Below are 20,065 nucleotides of genomic sequence, written 5' to 3' on the forward strand. Positions count from 1 at the left end.
TTTCTAAAAGAAATGTGTTTTTGCAAAGAAACGGATTGAAATGATAAGTCTGTAATGTGACGCGCTGGTCGCCAGGCACGTGCGCACATACAGCAAAAGGGGCTTGAGCCCTTAACTTTTATCCGTATGAAAAGGCCCTTTTAGAAATGTCAGCCCATGCCTCTCTAAAATTCTGTGCACTCCCTGGACCCTGGCTATTGCCTAACAAAACCAGCATGAGACGCATGTAGCTGCATGTAGCAATAACTTCCAATCGTATGACTTTTGGAATCGTTGAATCGGCTAAACGTGATGTCCATTTCATTCATTTACTTCTCTCACGCCCGTGTTTTGTGTGTGCTGATGCAGCGATCATTGAATTTGCGACTCTGAGCTTTGTTATTTTCGCATAGCCTACTATGTAACCAAGACGACTTTAGCGTTCCTCACGTCATCAATGTAACATTAGAAAGTTGTGTTTAAGCTCTTCTTAAACAGGATTCAATGTGACGACGCGGGTCTGTTTTGTAAAATCCAATCGACGAGGGAGCATGTTTCCTGATGAACAAGTACAGCCAAATCAAGCACGCAGCGGCAGACTCGCAGTTGTATAAATGCATGGATGTTACACAGATATTGGTGTCCAGAAATGTGTGACCACAGGGCCTGACCATAGAGTTCTAGGGCCTGACCTGTGAAGTGTGAAGGAATGGTGCTCCCTGCTGGACAAAATATTTCATTACACCAGTCTAGGATTCCATAGCCTGGAGGAGCGGGAAAGTCCCCTGCTATTGGCCCTAATGCAGTACCCCCCATCCCATCGTTTGGAGGGCCGCTTCCAATCATGAAACTAGCTCGGTTACCATGTGACATTGGACAGCCAATCGGCAAATAGGTCGCCTAGGTCGCCTGAATGTCTGCCAGAAAATGATCTCTTTAATGATCTGGTTTACACCAGATAAAAAGTCATTTTGGGGGTGAACTACCCCTTTAACGTGGCTGCGCAGGCGCGCCTAGCACCTGTTCTGTCGTGACCTCGCGTCACCAGGCTTTCCGCAGTGCCTTTCTATTTAGGGAGTATTGCTCTGATCCGGTCTAGAACCCACCTACTGTATCCGGTATTTTGCACACGCACACACACAGCTACATGCATACACCATTTCCTTATCCGCTCTGAAAACCAGACAGGATCAGCAACAGTCTGGCGCTGTTCCAAATCCTGCGCTCAATTTCATTGGCCGGCATGGCCACCGTCTGAGCCGTGAGTGGACAATCGCCTGTCACTCAGATCATGTCCGAATATATGGGTTCATCTCAGGACAAGCGAATGTTTAGGGTCAAACTGAAAAGCAGTGCCAGTCAGACTCATTCACTGATATCAACATGGCGGGACGTCTTCTTCTAGTCAGAGCTTGTACATTAGCAACAAGACACAATGTCGTGTCCAGACCACTGCAACGCGCCATGGGGACTATGAGAGGTAAGATGATGCGTCTACAGTGTCGTGTGTAATAACGAAACCACTGAATGTAACGTTAAGATCCTAAGCTGTTCTAAGAGACCGTGAAGATCTAGGGTGCCATTTTTTTGGCCCCATAAAGATACACAGACGTTTTTCATGACTCACTTGAAATGAACAAATCGAAAGACTTATTAAATGTAGAGTGGAACGTTACTTTGACGTTGCATTATAGGCGTTAACTTTTTTTGTTTGTTTACCAAGCTTGTCAACTGGTCAGAGACACGCATTTTCACGCACAAGAATTGTATTTTATTAAAGCAGCTGCAGTTTTTGCCCTTGTGATTTTCCCCTTTCTTATAATAGTGATATGTAGGCTACACAAGCGATTGACTTAAAATGACTAAATTAATGAAGGTCATTTGGATTTGAACTGGTATACAGGCCTTTGATAGACCCACCTTCCTTGGCATACGTGACATCATGGCACCTGATACTGGACTTGTGCCAGCATGTGCAGTGCACAGGACAGAATTTAGCCCTGCTGCTGTGTAGATGGTATCTTGCGGACGTGCTGTTCTGGTAACAAACAAATAATACTTTGATTCTGCCCATTTAGCTAGTTAAGTTAAAGTATCACACAGGTGTCATTAATGACATTGACCTACTATTGCAGGGGTACCAACAGATGAGGAGCAGGCCACTGGGTTGGAACGTCGTGCTCTGCAGGGGTTCAAGAAGGGACAGGTTGGTATGCTTCTGTATTCCTGGCCAGAACTCTGTTGTGTTTACACAATACAACTTGAGCCTATTGTACACTCTTGAGTTAGACCTGAGGGTCCTTGGACCCCACTTTAGAGAACCACTGATGATAATGTGCATATTTTCCAGTGTACAATATGGCAGAGGCTTTCAACTTTTATATATATTTACAATACAGGATCCATACAGCATTCTCAAGCCCAAGGAGTATCCTGGAACCAAAGAAGAGCCTCACATTGTCCCAGGCGTCAGCAACAAAAGGCTGGTGGGCTGTCTGTGTAAGTGCAACACAATTCAATTAATACATATGCTGAGCCTATACATTTACAAGCTCAGTGTTTTGATCTTGTAGAACTACTATTTGCTATTTTTTACATTTTAATTATTTTTACCCAAAATGGGAATGCCAATTTATCTGGTTAATAAAATGTATTTTTGTAATTCTCTGTAGGTGAGGAGGACCAGAGTGCCATCGTGTGGTTCTGGCTCCATGAGGGAAATGCACAGCGCTGTCCTCAGTGTGGGTCCTACTATCAGTTTGTCCATACAGAGGTGCCCCACTGAAACAAGACTCCAAGCTATTCTACTGGACACCATTCATAGTCAAATACCCTGATCAATATGGTCCTGTTATTGAACATGTACAGTTTCTCATCAATAAAAATGTTAACTCTGAACTAGATTCTCATTGCAAATTACATCGGGTGTCATGTGAACTGGGCACTCTTGTGAAAAGGGCTGAGCTGATATAAAAACTCATCCCCTGCGCAACATGGTACAATTAGGACATAGGAAACTACTATGTCAGGGAATAAGTTTAGGATGTTCAACCCCTGATAGTCATTGCACCTGGAGACGATGAGTATTTCTACCACTTTTTCTATTCTGATTGGTTTAAAACAGTGGTAAATAGGCCAACAACCTTGAGTTGGCTCATGGACCCCGCCCACCGAAACAATTGATGATTGTAACTAAAGATCCTTGCAAGTTACAACTGTTTTCTTTCATTTATATGGAAAAAGTGGTAGAAAAGCAATTTACCATTTCAGCCTGCGGCTCGTGGCACAACCCTGAAACTGTGGTAAATCAGCCAACAACCCACTCATGGTAAATGGCTTACTTCAAAGATAATGAAATATTCTTTCACCACTGGAATATATATTTTCACAACCTCTGACCAAATTGTGACCAGGTGCCACTTGGTTTGATGCAAAGCTTCAGCATTTGTTTTAAAGTGCAAGTTGCATTTATACTGTAGTGTGCCCCTGGTTCATGACATTTTTCAGCAGCCAACATTGACACAAATGGGGCGTTACATCCCGTACAGGTGTTATAATTGATGTTCCATAGTCTAGCAGAGCCTTTCCAGTGAGCCAACATGCACAATAGCAGCATCAGATTTGACCTGAACAAAACCAAGCCTTAATTAGTATAACTGATACATGCCAATATGGCTGCCATGAAAAAGGTCAATTGATAAATTATACTGGCACTTATTGGAGTATGGATATGATGGCTAATTCTGCATTTACTGTGGAAAACATTTGGCCTTGAATTCAACTGGTGACAATCAAACTTGATAAAGCTTAATTCACATTTAGTCCATAAATGTGATGATCTTGAAAAAACAAGTTCCAGTATTAATATCAACTCATTTGAATGGCTGTAATTTGTTTTTATTTGACTAGTTTAAGGCTTACAGCCAAGCAAACCCACTCAGCTTCTAAAGCATATCTTCATACTTTGTTCTCAACCAAAATTGTCAAATTGTTAACAAATATGGTCTAACACTGGTTTACACCATCTGAGCCCAAAGATTCAAAGTATATACTGTACCAATGCTTTGGTTTCATTACACTAATCTTATATCCAAACATGAAAAAGCATCTCTACAATAGATATCAAACCATGTGAATTGACTTGAAATTAGTTCAGCGTTCAATACTGCGTTGGCATGAGGAAAAAAAGAAAGAAAAAAGCTGAACTTGAAAGTCCATACATCCAATCCCTTATGCCCGTTTAGTGTCACTTGGCCCCCTGCGGAGTGTTCTTTTTCCACACTGATAGTGTAGTAAGTTAATAGAACAAGATTCAGCAGACAAACGTTCTGTGAGGCAAAACATTTGTGCATGTGGTTACCATCGACAGTCTGTTACGTTTTTGCCATTTTCAGAGCACCATCAGGCAAGGTTGAAACCTTGATTGTGATCTATAGCCTTAAGAAGCTTGTCACTGAGTGTCTCATGACTGGTGTACTTGGGCAGGTCCAGCAGGTTGAAGCAAGTGTGTGCGACAGGCAGGTAATGCTCTCCTCCACCAGTTGGCTGAATCACCAGCTTCAGGCTTTTCATGCCCAGAATGGGTATGCGGTCACTTCCTGTAAGGAACACTGAAGCCAAGAGGAATTTGTAATTTATTCCTACTGTAAGCATTGTCAAATGTATCTCAACTATGCACAAAGGATGAAACATACAGTATGTTTAAGAACTTGTGTGATGAAGGTGACCACTTACACAGAAACAGTTTTTTCTTTTCTACAGTGAGATCGTGGAAAACCTCCCAAAAGATCTTAATGGTGGGATGTTCAGCCCAGTATTCTCCTTTGTATTCAGTACTCTGATGAAAAGTAAAAAGAAAACATTAGTGCTGAATAAGTAAACTTGCAGAACTGTAAACAGCCTGACAGGAATATCAACAATAACAATTAAGCCTTAGTATAGAACTTGGATTCATTGTGGACATACTATAAATATGCAAAGAATTACTATTTTAATCCGGAGCGACGGTATGCATTTCCAAAGAAAAGCTTCCCAACTATACACATTTTGTCCACCGCTCCGTTTGCTTTACTTGGATATTGTCTCTTACAAGTAGCTCAGCATCAGCTGTTGAGGTGGAAAATCTAAATCTTTTCTAGCTAGAAAATACCTTTTCTAGCTCTTTCCAGTCATAGTTGGTGTTGCCGATGACCATGGCCTGCAGTTCATTTGGCTGGAACAGCTCCAGAACCTTTCCACCACACACTTTGTGGAACCCTGCAAAGAAGTTCTCAAAAAGCGAGGCTACGGACCTGTTGAAGATGTAGTCCACGTATGCGTTGACAAACTCCTGTCTAGGAGAAGGGGAAAGAGTTTTAATAGCATGCACATTATAATCAAATCAGCAGTGAATCTATATGTAACCGGTTAAAGTAAAGATATGACCAACGCAGGGTCCAAAATGTTCATTGTCATTTTAGGGCATTTACTGAGGTAACCAGTAAGACTCCCTAATCGGGAGATAAGCGACCGTAGGTGGCTTATCTCCACAAATAGGGCAAAAATTTGTTTTTTCAAAATCTTCCTGATCCATGTTGATGACATGAGTGTAGACATGCTGTGTAGTGATATTTGTGATTTTTGGGCAAAAACTGTAGGAGCAGTGTCCAAAAATGTGTTTAAAAATCGGCCTGAAGGTGGCGCTAGAATAGGGCCATGTGAGAAATGAGGGGTGGGGTCTCCGCGTTGCCTTGGCGGACGAATAGGTACCGGCCCCGGCTCTCCCGGACGCTCCTAGCCCGAGTTACGGCATTTTATGTGCGCTGCAGTGGCAGGGGGTCCTCCACTGGGGGCGCCACCACTTTTGCATCCGTTCTGGAGCACCAGGAGTCGGTGGTCCCCGGGAATTCCCCGTGAGCAGCCCCGTTGGGGTGGTCATTTGGTAATTTTTGCACATTTGGTCATTTTTTACATCTGGGGGTCCCCCGGGTCCCTGGGGCTCCGGGGGTCCTTGGAGGTTGTAGTTTGGCAGGCAAGGAGTGTGTGTGTAAAATCTGGCATGGATCGGGTCAACGGGTGGGGAGATATAAGCAGGGAAAAAGTGTGACGTGTGACGTGTGAGCACATTTGGTCATTTTTTACATCTGGGGGTCCCCCAGGGACCTGGGGGTCCCTGGGGCTCCGGGGGTCCTTGGAGGTTGTAGTTTGGCAGTCAAGGAGTGTGTGTGCAAAATTTGGCATGGATGGGGGCAACGGTTGTGGAGATATGAGCAGGGCAAAAGTGTGACGGACTCACTCACTCACTGACAGACAGACAGACAGACAGACAGACAGACAGACAGACAGACAGACAGACAGCAGGTGGAGGTTTTGGTAGTAAATGCGACCTACGGTCGCAATTACTAAATATAGGTAATCTACAGTGAAAATATTTCACTATCAGCCAGCCAGAGGCAGCCTTTTTGTACTATGGTGTTGACTGAAGAATTACCTGTTTGACTTATTAACATAGATATTGTCCCCATTCGGAACAAGCTCCAAGACCTCTGTGGCACCAAAGTTTTCTTCTGTGACCTAGAAATGTTAACACAAACATTGACATGACACTGGACATATCGCATTCACATTCACAACTCATTGCATCTTTAATCTACAACACTGTAAACATAGTAACGCAATAAATGCCTATATGTGGCTTTGAAGCTGGCAATCAACCTACCGTGAAGTTCAAGCAGAATGTATCCTCAAGATCATCTTCGGTGTAGTCCAGTAACTGCTGCAGACTCCTAGTTTTAAGAGTTTGATAGAATTAGGGATTTATTCTATTTTAGAACCTACACATTTCTGATGGCATATCAAATTCTCTGAATACAATAACAAAGAGAGCAATTCTATATTGTTGTCTCAATTTTAGGCATGTCATTATAAGCGATAAGTTATATATTTGTTTAGTTTATTGTTAAAAAGTTAAAGCTCTGTATTCTTATATTAATCATTGAGTGTTTGTTTAGTAACTGTGATCTCCCCTTCTCTCCAACTCAATTTAGTAAACAGAAAATATCTTTTCAGGTGGGCTAAAAATTGTTTCCAAGTCAGGAGAGAATTATCAGTTGTGTTACTTACAGTTCCAAATGTGTTTGCTTACTTATTTAATCACTATCAATTTCACTTATTTATCCTGTATGGATGAAGTTGAAAATGGATCTTCTGTTTACTAAAGCTGGAGAGAGAGGGAGACCCCTGGACAAACACTATTTAGCAATGATTACTGAACAGATTATCTACTAGCTCACAATGTGTTGCGAGCTTGTAGACCTGCTATTTTTTGCTATTTGTCTTAAATGTACAGTGGGCCTAAGTGGTTAAGGGTAACAAATCCAAAGGTTAATAATCCTTAACCTAACCTTCCCACATCTGGCATCAACTCCTTCAAGTCATCCAGTGTTGGGTTCCTCTTCAGCAGCTTTTTGTAAAGAGCCACAGGGAAGTGGAGCTCTACGATGGTCAGGTTGTAGATGGCCAGGCCACAAATGACTCCAATGAGGTGGAACAAGTCAATGTCCTCAAAGGTCTGGAGGGGACATTCATTGTCACTTGTCAGTCAGATGCACACAGTAGAAAATAGAAATAAAGTTTCAACAGTGAAATAGGAAAAGCTATGGATAAGTCATATTGTACCTTATGAGAAAACCAGATGAGTCTGGACTCCTCATAGTAGCGAAACATCCCATATTTGGGATCCAGCAGTTCTCTCATGATCAAGAGGAAGAACTCCTTTCTCACCCCTCCAGCGTCGACTGCCTCCTCACCAACAAATATCACCTGCCACAAATTATATCAGACACAATGCATTATTAAGGCTGCAATCTGCAAGCATGAACATGGTGAAATATATCTTTGAACTTTGTTGGAGCCTACAATGCCTTGTTGATAGCCACCCTAGACCCTATCACACCGAAAATGACTCAAGGGGCTTACAATTAAATATGTTGCCACTATGTGGAAATTGCATCTAGGATGCCACTACTACATAATATTGCATAAGGTGTGCTTCCCATTAACCAAGTTTTCAAAGTTCAATTCAAAGAACCTAAAGGAGGCGCTCAGACCAGAACATGACCCCCCCTGAATGTGCATGTTTTCATAGAGCTTCCTACCTGGTTAGGTGGATTTCCCTTATTGCTGCTCCTGTTCTGAGATCTGTTGATCCCTCCCCACAGCTAAAACAGGCTCTTTATCATGGGGTCTGCTCATTGTTCCACCGGTCCGTTGTTCCGAGTAGCGTTGGCAGGTTAGTTACTCGTCACGGTTACTGAGGTTAGGTTTAGGGTTAGTTTTAGTGTCTGCATACCGGCCCATTGGCATATCGGACCCCTTTATCATCTCCCAAAGGCCAACGTTGTTGTTTTTTTGTTTTTTTTCCTTTTTAATGAATCATCTATTTATGGTTCCTAAAGACGCACAGACCTGCTGTTATTGCGTTTGGGAGCAGTAAGAGCATGAGAACCGGTCAGTGGAGTTTCGTTGCCTCAGCCCTGGCGAGATTCTCGCCTTCTCGTGAGACTTCTGGGCCAGCTGGGCTCCCCTATAACTCTATGGGGATCAACAGATCTCAGAACAGGGGCAGCAATAAGGGAAATCCACCTAACCAGGTAGGAAGGTCTATGAAAACATGCACATTCAGGGGGGTGTCATGTTCTGGTCTGAACTCCCCCTTTAATACTCAAAAATCACAATTCACCTTGAGTGGTTTCTTGTAGTCCACATTCTTGGATTTTCTGAGAACCTCCATGGTATCTCCGACAATGTTTTCCCTCCGAACAATGAGGATGAGACAAGGGTTTACAGACTCCACCACTGGTAGGAACATGGAGCTGAAGTTTTGCCTCTGTGCCTGGTCGACTGCCATCTGGCAACAGATAACACAAGTACATGGCTATATATTTTCACTTTGTGATTTTATCACAATTTTTATGAAGTTGAGATACAAGCACGGGCCTCTTAAGCATCCGGCAGCATAGGTTACCTGCATTTGTATGACAGCATCGGTTTGAAGTAGTGTGGTCTTCGCCTGGGCATCGAATACAAATGGATACTTGCACAGGGTGACAGCGCCATCATGGCCCTGAACATACAGTACAGAGATAGTCTCTATTATGTTTCATTTAACTTTCAGAACTGGTAATCTTAAGATTATGAACCAAGGGACTCACCATAGGGTACATCTGCTGCTGTATCCACGTGATGTAGTCATTTCTGATATCTATCAGGTCATCCAACTCATGTATGTAGAATTTATCATACTGTATGATCTGTGCTACTCTCTCGTTTACCTGAGGATCAAGAATAGACATTTTCAACCACCTACTTATTAGAATGAGAATAGGCTATTCTTGAAAAGTGCATGAACCAAACATGCGAAAGAGGCAATATTTTCTCAGAACTCACTCCATGCAGGATCTCCAAGAGACGGAGGGATGTGTCCAGGAAGCAGGTGAAGATCCTCTGCTCTGAATGAGGGATGCCCACTTTGTGCATCCTGAGCAGGTACACCACCACCTCTTTGTACAGCTCCACCAGCCTCTGGAACCCTGGGGCCTCAAATGTAGACCACCAATTTCCTATAGTGCGAGCATAAACAATGATGTCCTAAAATAAATGTATCTTGACAGCAACAATGAGAAATATACATGTTCATGAGTAGCAACAACAGTCTTCAATCTACCTAGCACTTTGAGTGGAGCTGCTTTTAAGCTGATCAGTGCCTTGGCAAAGGGGATGGCAAGAGTCACGTAGGTGCCCGGGTCACTGAAGAGTGGACATTCTGGAAGAGTGAGGTAGAGTCTCAGAGCCTCAATGTCTGGCGGAGAGTTGTTTAGTCTGGGAATCATGTTCTTTTCCAGACTAGCAGCAATCTGAAGGGCAGAATAGAAGATGTAATCTATAATGGCCAAATACTATAATTATAATTAACCAGATCTGTATTATTGACATCACAGACCGGCCTCCAACCCTGACAACATCAATATGATACTATGATGCTATAGTACCAATGTAATAGTCTGATGATAATGGTATGGTACTGCACTAAGTGCTCTGACAACGGGTACAACAGGTATTGCATAATCGAGGGATTGCGCTCCCACCGACCTAGTACTTAACTAGAAAGATGCAATTGGAAACTGCAAGTGTGGTTGCCGTGGTCCCCTTTCAAGTGGAAAGTTAATTCACTAATATTTTAATGGCCTTTCATGCCCATATATGGAGATCCCTGATGTCATCAATATTAAGCCCATATCTTGGAATGCCCATATATGGACATATATTCTCAAGTGGTCTATATATGGACATACTTTTTTTTTTTTTTTTATTGAACAATATACAATTTACAAAATATTCAGGTATTCAAACAGCACAGGTAATAGACAATAAAAACATGACATACAGGAAAGAAAAAAGACAAAAAACAACAATACAACCATATTATCTGGTAACATTAAACAGAGAAATCGGGAAAATTAAGATTATACAAAGTTAAGAGTTTTACATATATGGACATACTCTGTCAGTCTCATGTGGTCTATTGATGTCAGACATGATGATGTCAGACATCAAATCTATATCTGGGAAAAGTTTATTTTTAATTAAAGTCAATGGAGAAAATTAATTCACGAATACATTTATATAAATTAAACTATATAACGTATCTCTTAGCAAAGTAGCACGCATGCGTCTGTTGATGATGCCGGTCGATTTGAATATGGTCCAAGTACATGCCATCAGAAATGTGGTAGGAATTCTGCGGCAAAGAAAAGTTTAATTGGAAGAATAAAGTCGGACAACTAATAGTCTGGGGCAACCACACTAATGAAAGGATGATAAAAGGACTAGTAGGTGCTTTGACTATAGTAGGATTCAACTCCTGACCACTCACCTGCTGAGCTAGTTCTGGGTGATCATGCTGAACTACTCTGTGAAACAGGATACGTGCCATGTTCATATCCACCCCTGAGCATTTACTGCTGGTGTTGTAGTGATCTGGATGACTTGGAACAGATATAAAAAAACAAGTCAAATTCAAGGTCCAGGGGAAATAGATTTCGCAAACATTCGCAATCTTTACTTCTATAATATCTTAACAGAATCAAGAACATGACAACATGGCTACACAATCTTTCAGAGAGATACAGCCCAAGAAGAAACTATGAGTACTGTATACTGTATATTGAACATTTGACAGAGATATATAAAAGTATATCAATTCAAGGCAGCTCAAGTGTGGTTACCTTTCCGCCAAGAAGGACCCATTGAGACAACTCGCTGAGGAGAACACCAGGTCAATCACACTACAGCAAGTAGTAAATACAAGTAATTAGTGGGACTACTTTTCAAACAAAACCACACATTTTTTACATAATTTACAAATGTCATGACAATGTATCAAAAAGGCAAACCTAGCATCACTATTACAAAGATAGCATGCAGGCAGCTACACTAGTGTGTTTTTTTGTGAGGTAAGGACTTTACTTGGATATCTCTTGTGGGAGTCTTCCTTGTGACTGGCTCAGCCAACTCTGGATGAGATCAGCTGTCAAGGTGCAAATCTGTCCCCTACGGGGGTCCTGCTGTGTCCTCCTATTATCTGACACTTGGTGGTTCTAGGACAATGAAGAACATTTCAAACCGAAGTTTTAAAATATAATTGTTCAGGGAAAATAATGCACTGAATCCAACTGTTATTTATACCCACATTTATATTCACCAATGTTAAACTGTTACTAAACTGCAAAATGAAATTGTAGATGTATGGTTCAGGATTTTGTTTAAGCATTTGAGAAAAGACAACAGTATGTCTACTGTTTTGACATTTTAGAAAAGTCTAGTTATTACCATTGATTGATTGTTTATCATATAAGACACATTCATTTTTAACAGTACCCCATCATTACTACAACTTCAGTCTACCCTGTAGCTTCAAGTAGAGGACCCAGACTACAAAGTAAAAACGATTAATACAGTGCTGATAAAATATTAAACATCTTTTACTACATTGTCTATTTCGTAAATATCTGTATTGTTAGTGTACTGTTTAGCTGTAAAATGTTATCATTTGGAATGTGGATTGTGGATCCAATGTTGGATAGGGCAGATTCATACAATACTGCCCTCTGGTGTCTGTAGCATAAGGACTCTGTAAAGAGTATTTTTGGATAAATCTCAGTGTGAATTAATGGGGTGGTTGTCATATTATTGTTTGAAATGTTTGGTACTGCATGCATTATAATTGGTATTGTATTTGATATCATTTTTATTGTTGATTAGTCACCTTTATAACTAGGTACTTGTAAGGATTGTGCAATCGTGGAATGAGCAACACAGCTAAACGTGTGGTTAGCGCCCTGCCAAAGATTGCCTAAATCCCTTATATGCTTCTGCTGGTAATCACTCTCGTTTTGAGCTGCCTGTGCCAGTCACAGAGGTGTGTGACTGGCACTTGAGCATGGGTCCTGCGACGTTGACATCTGTCTGTGGTACCGTTGTGCAAATCATGCCTGTAAATCTCTGGTAGAAAGCCTATGGTTCCTCACAGTGAAGCAAGGTTGAGGAACCGGTGTTCTTGGGGTGTTGTCTTCCTTTGACTTCACCTGTCTCATGGATCTTGGTCCTAAACTTGGACCAGGAGCTGACACCAAATAATGCTGCCACTCTGCTTAACAGAACACCAGCTTCCACTTGCCCTATTGCACAGGCCTTACAGGTTATGGCTGTAAAGTTGGCTAATCAACGATAAAAATAAATACCAATTGGTATTATTGAATGGGAGAAATAATCAACCGGAGTTACCGAACTGTATGTGAAGAATTTACATACCGGTACATAGATACTCTTTATTACATTTAAATAGGTGCAAAATATGACAATATGGTAGGATCTTATCGAAAAGCTTATTTTTCTACTCGGGTCACTTTAACATCCAGCCATGTGTTGATCTAGTCCTCTTTACGCCCCATTATCAGGGAGAGGAAAAGAGTTTGTGAGGCTGCTGCGTGTGGACAAGATGGACAAGTATGGCTTTCAAAAGAAAAAGTCACTGTTCAGACTCTACAAGTCTGAACACAGTCTAATTCTCCTTCTGCCTTCAGCTACAACTCACCTCATTTCAAAGTGCTTGCACAGAAAAGCTGTAGTGCTACCACTATGACATAAAATCTACATTTGCAACATGATACTTTTCCTCGGTGCATTAATCTGCCCCTTCACACTTGTCTTGTGGTCATTGATGGAAATTATTTCTATCGACAAACATTTTAGTCATACACCAACAACACAAAAATATGCAACTTATCATTAATTACATTTTATAAGCCTTTATCAATGTAATTCTGAACCAAATGGCAATTTCCCTAAAACTCTAATTCTCTCTTCCTTACCCAGGGTTGAATGTGACAGTGTGCGAGATTTGACTTTATTTTGATTCAGTTTAGTTTTATTTTAGAGATCATGTTTTTGTTATATTAGTTTTTTTTTGTCTGTCACTTATGTTATTTGTGTTAGTAAATGTTTTAATCTTTATTTTTTAATTGGCCTTCTTTTCTGTCTGCATAAATATCAATACATTTGTAAAAAATAAAGAAAAACTCTACGAAGGCTCCTGCCAAGATTCCTAATGGTGAAGTGTCAGCAATGATCCAATATAGGCTTTTTAACTTTTGTTAAACCAGAACTTCTACTTAAGCACTTGGGACTTTTCATCCTCTTTGATAAATCTTTTTTCACATTAGTGCAGGTGCCCCTCAAAAAGTCAAAAGAATTTGGACAGAACAGAGGCTAAATGAAAAGTTAAAAACACTTACATTCGTAGTGCTATAGTGGGAAAAACTCTGGTCTCCCCCTGCATAGATCCGCTTGACACAACAGCTTTGTGTTGTATCTGCAATGAAAAGGAGGAGTATTTCATAATGTGAAAATGTTTTATTTTTATCTCAAGACACAGACAGATAAGACAGCCACACAGAAATATCCTCTTATAGACAGCTAGCCATGCCCTGAAAAAAAAGATAAAGTGTCTAAAAGCCCCACTTAAACCCTATATACTTTGGCTATTCAAAAAGGGAATCTACAAGCTTACAATGAAGAGAAAAATGTTTTGGTACAGCAATTATATATGGAAGAGTTCTGCTAGATACTGTACATGTATGCAGACACCAACCATCACATAACAAGCACATTACACAAATTGATTCCCAGATTGAAGCCGATTCCTCACCTTGCCTTCTAGATACAACAAGCAGTATTATTAACCCTTGAACTTCATGTAGTTGATGTGAGTTACATTACTCACCTGTATGTGAGGAAAGTGGGCCATTAGTAGCAACCCAGGGGCCTTTTACAGGGGCAGGACTTTTTCTATTGCAGGTAGACCGTGTTCCAAGTTGGCCATTGCCACCAAGCCCAAATGCATCCATCTTTCCCAAGGAGGGGATGAAAGCCAAAGTATGCTGCCTTAAAACAGATGAATTAAATTAAATTATCAACAGTGTTCAACAATAAGATGGAGCTTATATGCCTATTCATGCCTAACACTGACTAGTCCAGCCTCTTTTTTTTTCTCTCCTCCCCCCCTTTTATTTATTTTCTATCATTTATGCAATCAGCTCTTAGGGTCTGGCTTTGAGCCTGTGTTCAATCATAAACTCACTATTTCTTATTTAGAATTGTTTGTTTTCCTTCACTATATCAGTAAATAAGGAAGCACTATTTAAATGTCTGATTTGAAAATGTATGCCTTATCCTGTGGTTGACATTTTGACAATAAAAATATTTGAAACATAAACTAAATCTTTTTCCAATTCTACCTCTTGCTTGTCTCAAGTTTTGAAGTATTTCTATTGCTTTCAATTATAATATATATTTTAGTTCTTCTGCTAGTGTTCCAATGCTGATCAGCATACATTTTATAAACAGAACCGTTTCATAATAAGAAAAATATAATATTTAATTCCCTGTTAATGTAGCTCAAAATGAGGGGAAAATGATGTTATTGCTATTATTATTGCTTAACAATGCCTTTTTTCTAAAACTTACCTTCCGCATGCAATCTGTGTGACGACATTACCCATGAGCTCAAACACTTTCCTGGGGTTGATCTCATGGGTAGTAGAATTATGTCCAAGTTGGCCGTACCCTCCTGCTCCAAATGTAAAAACGCCTCCTTCCTGCATAATCACCAGAAAAACCTACAGTTATAACCTTTCTACCAATTACTACAACTTTAAGGGTGTAGTCTCAGTATATAAAGTAGTTCTTTATTAATGACAAGTTTGTATACTGTTGAAGACGTGAACTTGTTACTGTATTTAAAAAAAAAAAAAAAAAAAAACACAATCAAATTTAAGAGTAATTGATCTAACAATCCCCTGCCAAGAAATTGCAGGCCCTGGCAAAGGAGATACTGAGGCCAGTTACAAGCTGTAGTAGTCTGGGCAACAAAGTTTAGTGTGTAGCCCGCATAAGACCTCAACTAGAGCTACTCTACTGCATAAAGAATACTGAGTATGTAGCTTAACTTGGTCAGTGCTGCTGTGTGGTCCTCTCCGCAGCAGATGCAAATGACCCTCTGTGACCTAAGGGACTTCAGTAGGGTTGGGAAATGTCGATCTGCAAAAGAGCTTTTAAGGATTATTTCAGGTCTAAAGGGTTTATATGCTATAAGGCTTTTATCTAAAGTGCTTTACATTCACCTATTTACACACACCTTCACACTCCGATGACAGAGGCGAGCAGCGCCTGCTTATCAGGAGCTGCTCATCGGGAGGTCTTGGAACCTTCCAGTGGTGTGTTCTAGATTTTTCAGGAGGGATACAATAATCTACCTGCACGTGTTGTGGACAGTAACGCGTTATCAATGGATGAAATGGTTTGTAGAGGCTACGCTTGGCTACAAAAAAAGGTTCTGCAGGTCACACTACACATATAGCGTAACACGGTAGAACTAGGGTGACCATATTTTCAGCCATAACAAACAGCCTCAGCGTTGAATTCCGACACGCAATGAATTTGTTCATGTTTTCTGATTTGTGAGCATTTTTTTATGAAAAGAACATGATAAATGTCTATGCAACCACTGAAAACAGCTACTATTATTTTAATTCTGGCGAAAACCGGGACAATTTTGTTGTGAATGTTGAAAACCGGGACATATTAGTGTTTTAGAGATATTTGTCGGGACACCGGGACACGTAGCTTGAAAACGGGACAGTCTGGTCACCCTAGGTAGAACACAAGACTGGAACCTTCCATTTCCAAGACCACCCAGTCTACCTCCTCCTGAGTCATTGCCGCCTGCCTGCCAAAGTATTTGAGAATCTCACCATTATTGTCATTGACACCCAGCTGTCCGAACTTGTTCCGCCCCCAGCCAAACACAGCCCCTGAGAGTGTGAGGGCAAAGCTATGGGCGCCCCCTGCTGATATCTGCGCAAAAGGAATGCCCTGCAAAGACTGAATGAGTTGGGGTGTGGAAATGCTTTGTCCATCCATTCCCAGTCCCAGTTGGCCATATCGATTCTGACCCCAGGAGAACACTTGTCCCCCTAAACAAAGTAAAAAAATAAATAAAAAAAAAAGTATTAAGTTGAGTGACAAAATGACAAAAATTATAAACAAAACCTGGAGGATCTTATTATAGCTTACAATAAATATAATGCCACACTCACCTCTTGAAAGAGCAAGGGAATGCCGGTATCCACAGGCTACCTGAGCAATTTGTACATCTGACAAACACTTTGTTTGTCTGAAGGGGGAAAAAAAATGAAAACCAATGAGTCCTGGTCTTCACAGAGCCCTATTACTGCTGGTTTTGTATTGTCTCAGGAAGTTCATTGCATTCACCTGACATATTGGCCAATTTAGCTGTCTGACCAGGGCCAATTTAGCTGTCTGACCAGGGCCAATTTAGACCTGGAAACCAAGCTAAATAAATCCATGGTATTATCAATAACCAGCGGTACCAATATTAAAGGACTAGGAATATGAACCACTTCTTGCACCGTTCATTGCCTTCAAGGCTGAACATGAATGCAAGAAAAAAGACTGAGGGCTGCGCATGAATAGGCCAAAGAGACCGACACCTGTCCTCACAGCAGGGGGCTCACGTGACACATTCCAGATTTCGCACACAAGCCCACAAGCAGTGAGTGACTCATAGTATTGCTTGGAAAACATGAAGCTAATTAATTCAAGATCAGTAATGTTTCACTGATTATTAAAACATGTAAACATATGAAAGCGAAAATTGAAGCCATTTATGGAAGATTGTCTGTGTTTATGCATAGACAAAATATGTCTGTGTTGTACTAAACAAAATAATTAGCTATTCAACTATGATCATAATTATGATTAGAATGACTTACTAATGAATGAGGGGGAAGTGGCATTTGACTTGAACTACTGAATATGCAACATCAGAAGTGCGTTTTACCTAGGCACACGAACACATTCTTCAAAGTTATTTAGGCCCAGCTGCCCGTCAGAGCCAAGACCCCATGAGAAGATTTGTCCCTTGTCATTCAGGGCAAGTGTATGGGCCTCTCCACATGACACTGCCACTATGTTCTGTGCATCCAGTGCCACAACCTGTTCTGGTAGAAGAGACAATAAAATAAAATAAATGTTACGCCTATTCTCATGCTGTGTTGGTGTTATGGACTAAATGTGAACACATAAGTGGAGCCACTATTTTGAAGAAATGTAGGAGTAGTGTTGGTAAGGAAATATACTCTGTGTGTGTGTGTGTGTGTGTGTGTGTGTGTGTGTGTGTGTGTGTGTGTGTGTGTGTGTGTGTGTGACATAAGAGTAGGTGAGCATCACAGATAGGTTAACACAAGGAATATTTATGTTACATAATATAGCAAACTTGTATGCACTATACCAAACTTTTATGCACATGTACATTTGATGATGCTCTTTTTATTCTCTCCTTGCTTTTTTTGCACTCCTTTTTATTTAAAAATGGCATAGAATGAAAAGGCATATTTGTCGTATTAGCCAGGGATCACTTTAAATCATTCTATGCCATTTTTATTCTACTGCAGTTATTGTCTATGCTGCTGCATTGTCTGAAGGAAGCCAAACCCAAATAAGTTTTACGCTTATGTACCTGTACACAAGATACAATAAAGTACAATCTTGAACATGCTTGGATTGGTAAATGATTATCTGCTTTTGGCAAGAACTGTCACTCACACGAGATGAAAACATTTCACCAACCTGGTTTCTTCTGGGACTTGTCGTGTCCCAGCTGGCCTAGATCATTGCAGCCACAGGTATACACCGCACCATCCTCAAGCAGGAAAGTTGTGTGCCACCGGCCACACCCCACGTCACACACTTGTTTACCATGGAAAAACTCACACTTCCGTGGCTCGACCACCACCTCCTCATCGATCCCACCCAAACCTAGTTGTCCTAAGGCAGCATTGCCCCAACACAGCATTGCGGGTCTCCCTTCCAGGTAGCCACGCTAACAGGATCCTCGTTCTGGGGGAGATAGATAAAGTGACAGACAGTGTTAGCTAACGTTTTATCTCAGTAGACAGGCTGGATGTTAAGTTGCTTATCCAGCTTCGCAAGATATTGTGTGGGTCTCATGTTCTTCAGAAAGCTCCAATTCACCAGCTATAATAATAACTTATAGTTTAACAGACGTCCTAAAAAGCCGACCAAGAATTAAGTTAACCTTAGCTCCCTTAAGCCTATGGTTGGTTAGCTAAACACTGATGGACGGGCTTTAGAAGGCTAGTCTGTGGGTTTGACTGTCTGGAAGCAACGGTAAGCCATTCAAGACATGTATTAACATTATTCTGCTGCATGGATACATGTACATACAGCATCATAACATTAGCATACCAATGTAGCTCAAGACTTATAAGCCATGACTCATTTTATTTTATGTTTTGGTCAAAGTGTGTTCTTTCTTTGCTTACCCCCGGGTTGCGAAATCAAATCCAACCCCCCCAAAACAACAACCAACAAAAGCTCCGCCGTGCCGTTGAAAGTCACAGTCCAAAAATGAGAAAAGGAGCAGATATTTCCCCACACAACACGAGGACTGTTATATTATAAGCTGTTGTTTGGCTAGCTTTAGCTTGACATTTGGACAGCTAGTAAACCGAACATGACTCTTTAGATAACGCGTGTTTTCGTGCCCGGTCTGCGTAAAAAGCAATAGCAGCCTTCACAGACCAATTCGCTTCAGTTTGGTAACTTTAGTTTTAGCTGTCAGAATGTTGTAGGCGGAGAAGAGAGATGAAAAAAAGCAACTGTCTGTCAAGATGTCAGTAGTAAAACGCGTCTGAACCTGCCGGTTCGCGCGAGAGTATCGCTTAGCGAATAAATAACCGACCTACAAGCTTACAACGCGTCGCCACGAAACGCGTCGTTAGCTTATAGATCGGTTATCTTTTGGGGCCAAGAAGCACCGTCGTACTGCGGCGTATATACTCCCAAATAAGGCGTAGAATACTGGGCTCCCTCTTTTGCAAGGTGTTTCGCCTTGATTGTGTCTAAAACGCTAATATTTAACTTCGTTAAAACTATGCCTAAACCTAACCCTAACTTCACAAACACTATACCTAAACCCTAACCTTACCCCTAATCTCTCAGAAAGTATAACCTCAAATTGTTTCAAAACCCTGTCCGCCTGGGCGAAACGCCTGGGAAAGAGGTTCACCCGTAGAAGACTCGCGAACAATCCAATGTGTTCTAGGGGGTGTGCACGATTTGGCTACCGGCAGAGCCCGTTTAGGGCGTTAGCCTATGGTTTGAACTTGAAATAGACGTATATTTAATAGGGCTACTGTATTAAGGGACCAGACATTATTAATAATGTGCTCTATGAATTGAGTACAAAGGGACCCCAATGTAAACAAGCCATTGTGCTTTCTTGGGTTTAAATTAAATCCTATTTCACCTTGTATCTGAACTAGTCCTGTGCTTTTCCTATGCGAAATGCTAGTAAAGTAAATTATTCAATCAAATTAATTGATTGATTGATTGATTGATTGATTGAAGACTTTATTAGAAGAAGGTTGCATAGGAAAAAGTACAG

The 20,065-nt window shown here is 41.0% G+C and overlaps 2 protein-coding genes across 2 annotated transcripts; one reads left to right on the plus strand and one right to left on the minus strand.

Moving 5' to 3' along the window:
* The first annotated feature begins 1,308 nt into the window (after positions 1-1,308).
* cox5b2 (cytochrome c oxidase subunit 5B2) lies at positions 1,309-2,877 on the plus strand. Its single transcript, XM_080739989.1, has 4 exons — positions 1,309-1,459; positions 2,115-2,185; positions 2,379-2,478; positions 2,652-2,877. The coding sequence occupies exons 1-4, from the start codon at positions 1,363-1,365 to the stop codon at positions 2,762-2,764; spliced, it is 381 nt and encodes a 126-aa protein (XP_080596115.1). The 5' UTR covers positions 1,309-1,362; the 3' UTR covers positions 2,765-2,877.
* Positions 2,878-4,010: 1,133 nt separating this feature from the next.
* herc4 (HECT and RLD domain containing E3 ubiquitin protein ligase 4) lies at positions 4,011-19,203 on the minus strand. The gene is made up of 24 exons (XM_080741163.1): positions 18,942-19,203; positions 18,226-18,495; positions 17,438-17,597; positions 16,674-16,750; positions 16,329-16,550; positions 15,524-15,615; positions 15,043-15,173; positions 14,300-14,460; positions 13,812-13,888; positions 11,485-11,615; positions 11,244-11,303; positions 10,892-11,003; positions 9,683-9,872; positions 9,406-9,578; positions 9,171-9,290; positions 8,984-9,082; positions 8,699-8,866; positions 7,636-7,779; positions 7,362-7,528; positions 6,677-6,743; positions 6,449-6,531; positions 5,129-5,312; positions 4,714-4,816; positions 4,011-4,589 (listed from the first exon to the last, which is right to left on the minus strand). Exons 2-24 carry the CDS (start codon positions 18,449-18,451, stop codon positions 4,381-4,383), a joined length of 3,156 nt encoding a protein of 1,051 aa, XP_080597289.1. The 5' UTR covers positions 18,452-18,495; positions 18,942-19,203; the 3' UTR covers positions 4,011-4,380.
* Between the last annotated feature and the right edge of the window lie 862 nt (positions 19,204-20,065).

This window comes from Nannobrachium achirus (assembly GCF_963921795.1).
Source record: "Nannobrachium achirus genome assembly, chromosome: 13".
Taxonomy (NCBI): domain Eukaryota; kingdom Metazoa; phylum Chordata; class Actinopteri; order Myctophiformes; family Myctophidae; genus Nannobrachium; species Nannobrachium achirus.

What these genes read in the sequence shown, in the direction of transcription:
- cox5b2 (XM_080739989.1), top strand. Translation starts at nt 1,363, where the DNA reads ATGGCGGGACGTCTTCTTCTAGTCAGAGCTTGTACATTAGCAACAAGA. An exon ending in CGCCATGGGGACTATGAGAG is followed by an intron (nt 1,460 to 2,114) that starts GTAAGATGATGC and finishes CTACTATTGCAG; the next exon opens with GGGTACCAACAGATGAGGAG. An exon ending in AGGGGTTCAAGAAGGGACAG is followed by an intron (nt 2,186 to 2,378) that starts GTTGGTATGCTT and finishes TTTACAATACAG; the next exon opens with GATCCATACAGCATTCTCAA.
- herc4 (XM_080741163.1), bottom strand. Translation starts at nt 18,451, where the DNA reads ATGCTGTGTTGGGGCAATGCTGCCTTAGGACAACTAGGTTTGGGTGGG. An exon ending in CCCACTTTCCTCACATACAG is followed by an intron (nt 13,889 to 14,299) that starts GTGAGTAATGTA and finishes TTTTCATTGCAG; the next exon opens with ATACAACACAAAGCTGTTGT. An exon ending in TATGTTAATAAGTCAAACAG is followed by an intron (nt 5,313 to 6,448) that starts GTAATTCTTCAG and finishes CCCTTCTCCTAG; the next exon opens with ACAGGAGTTTGTCAACGCAT.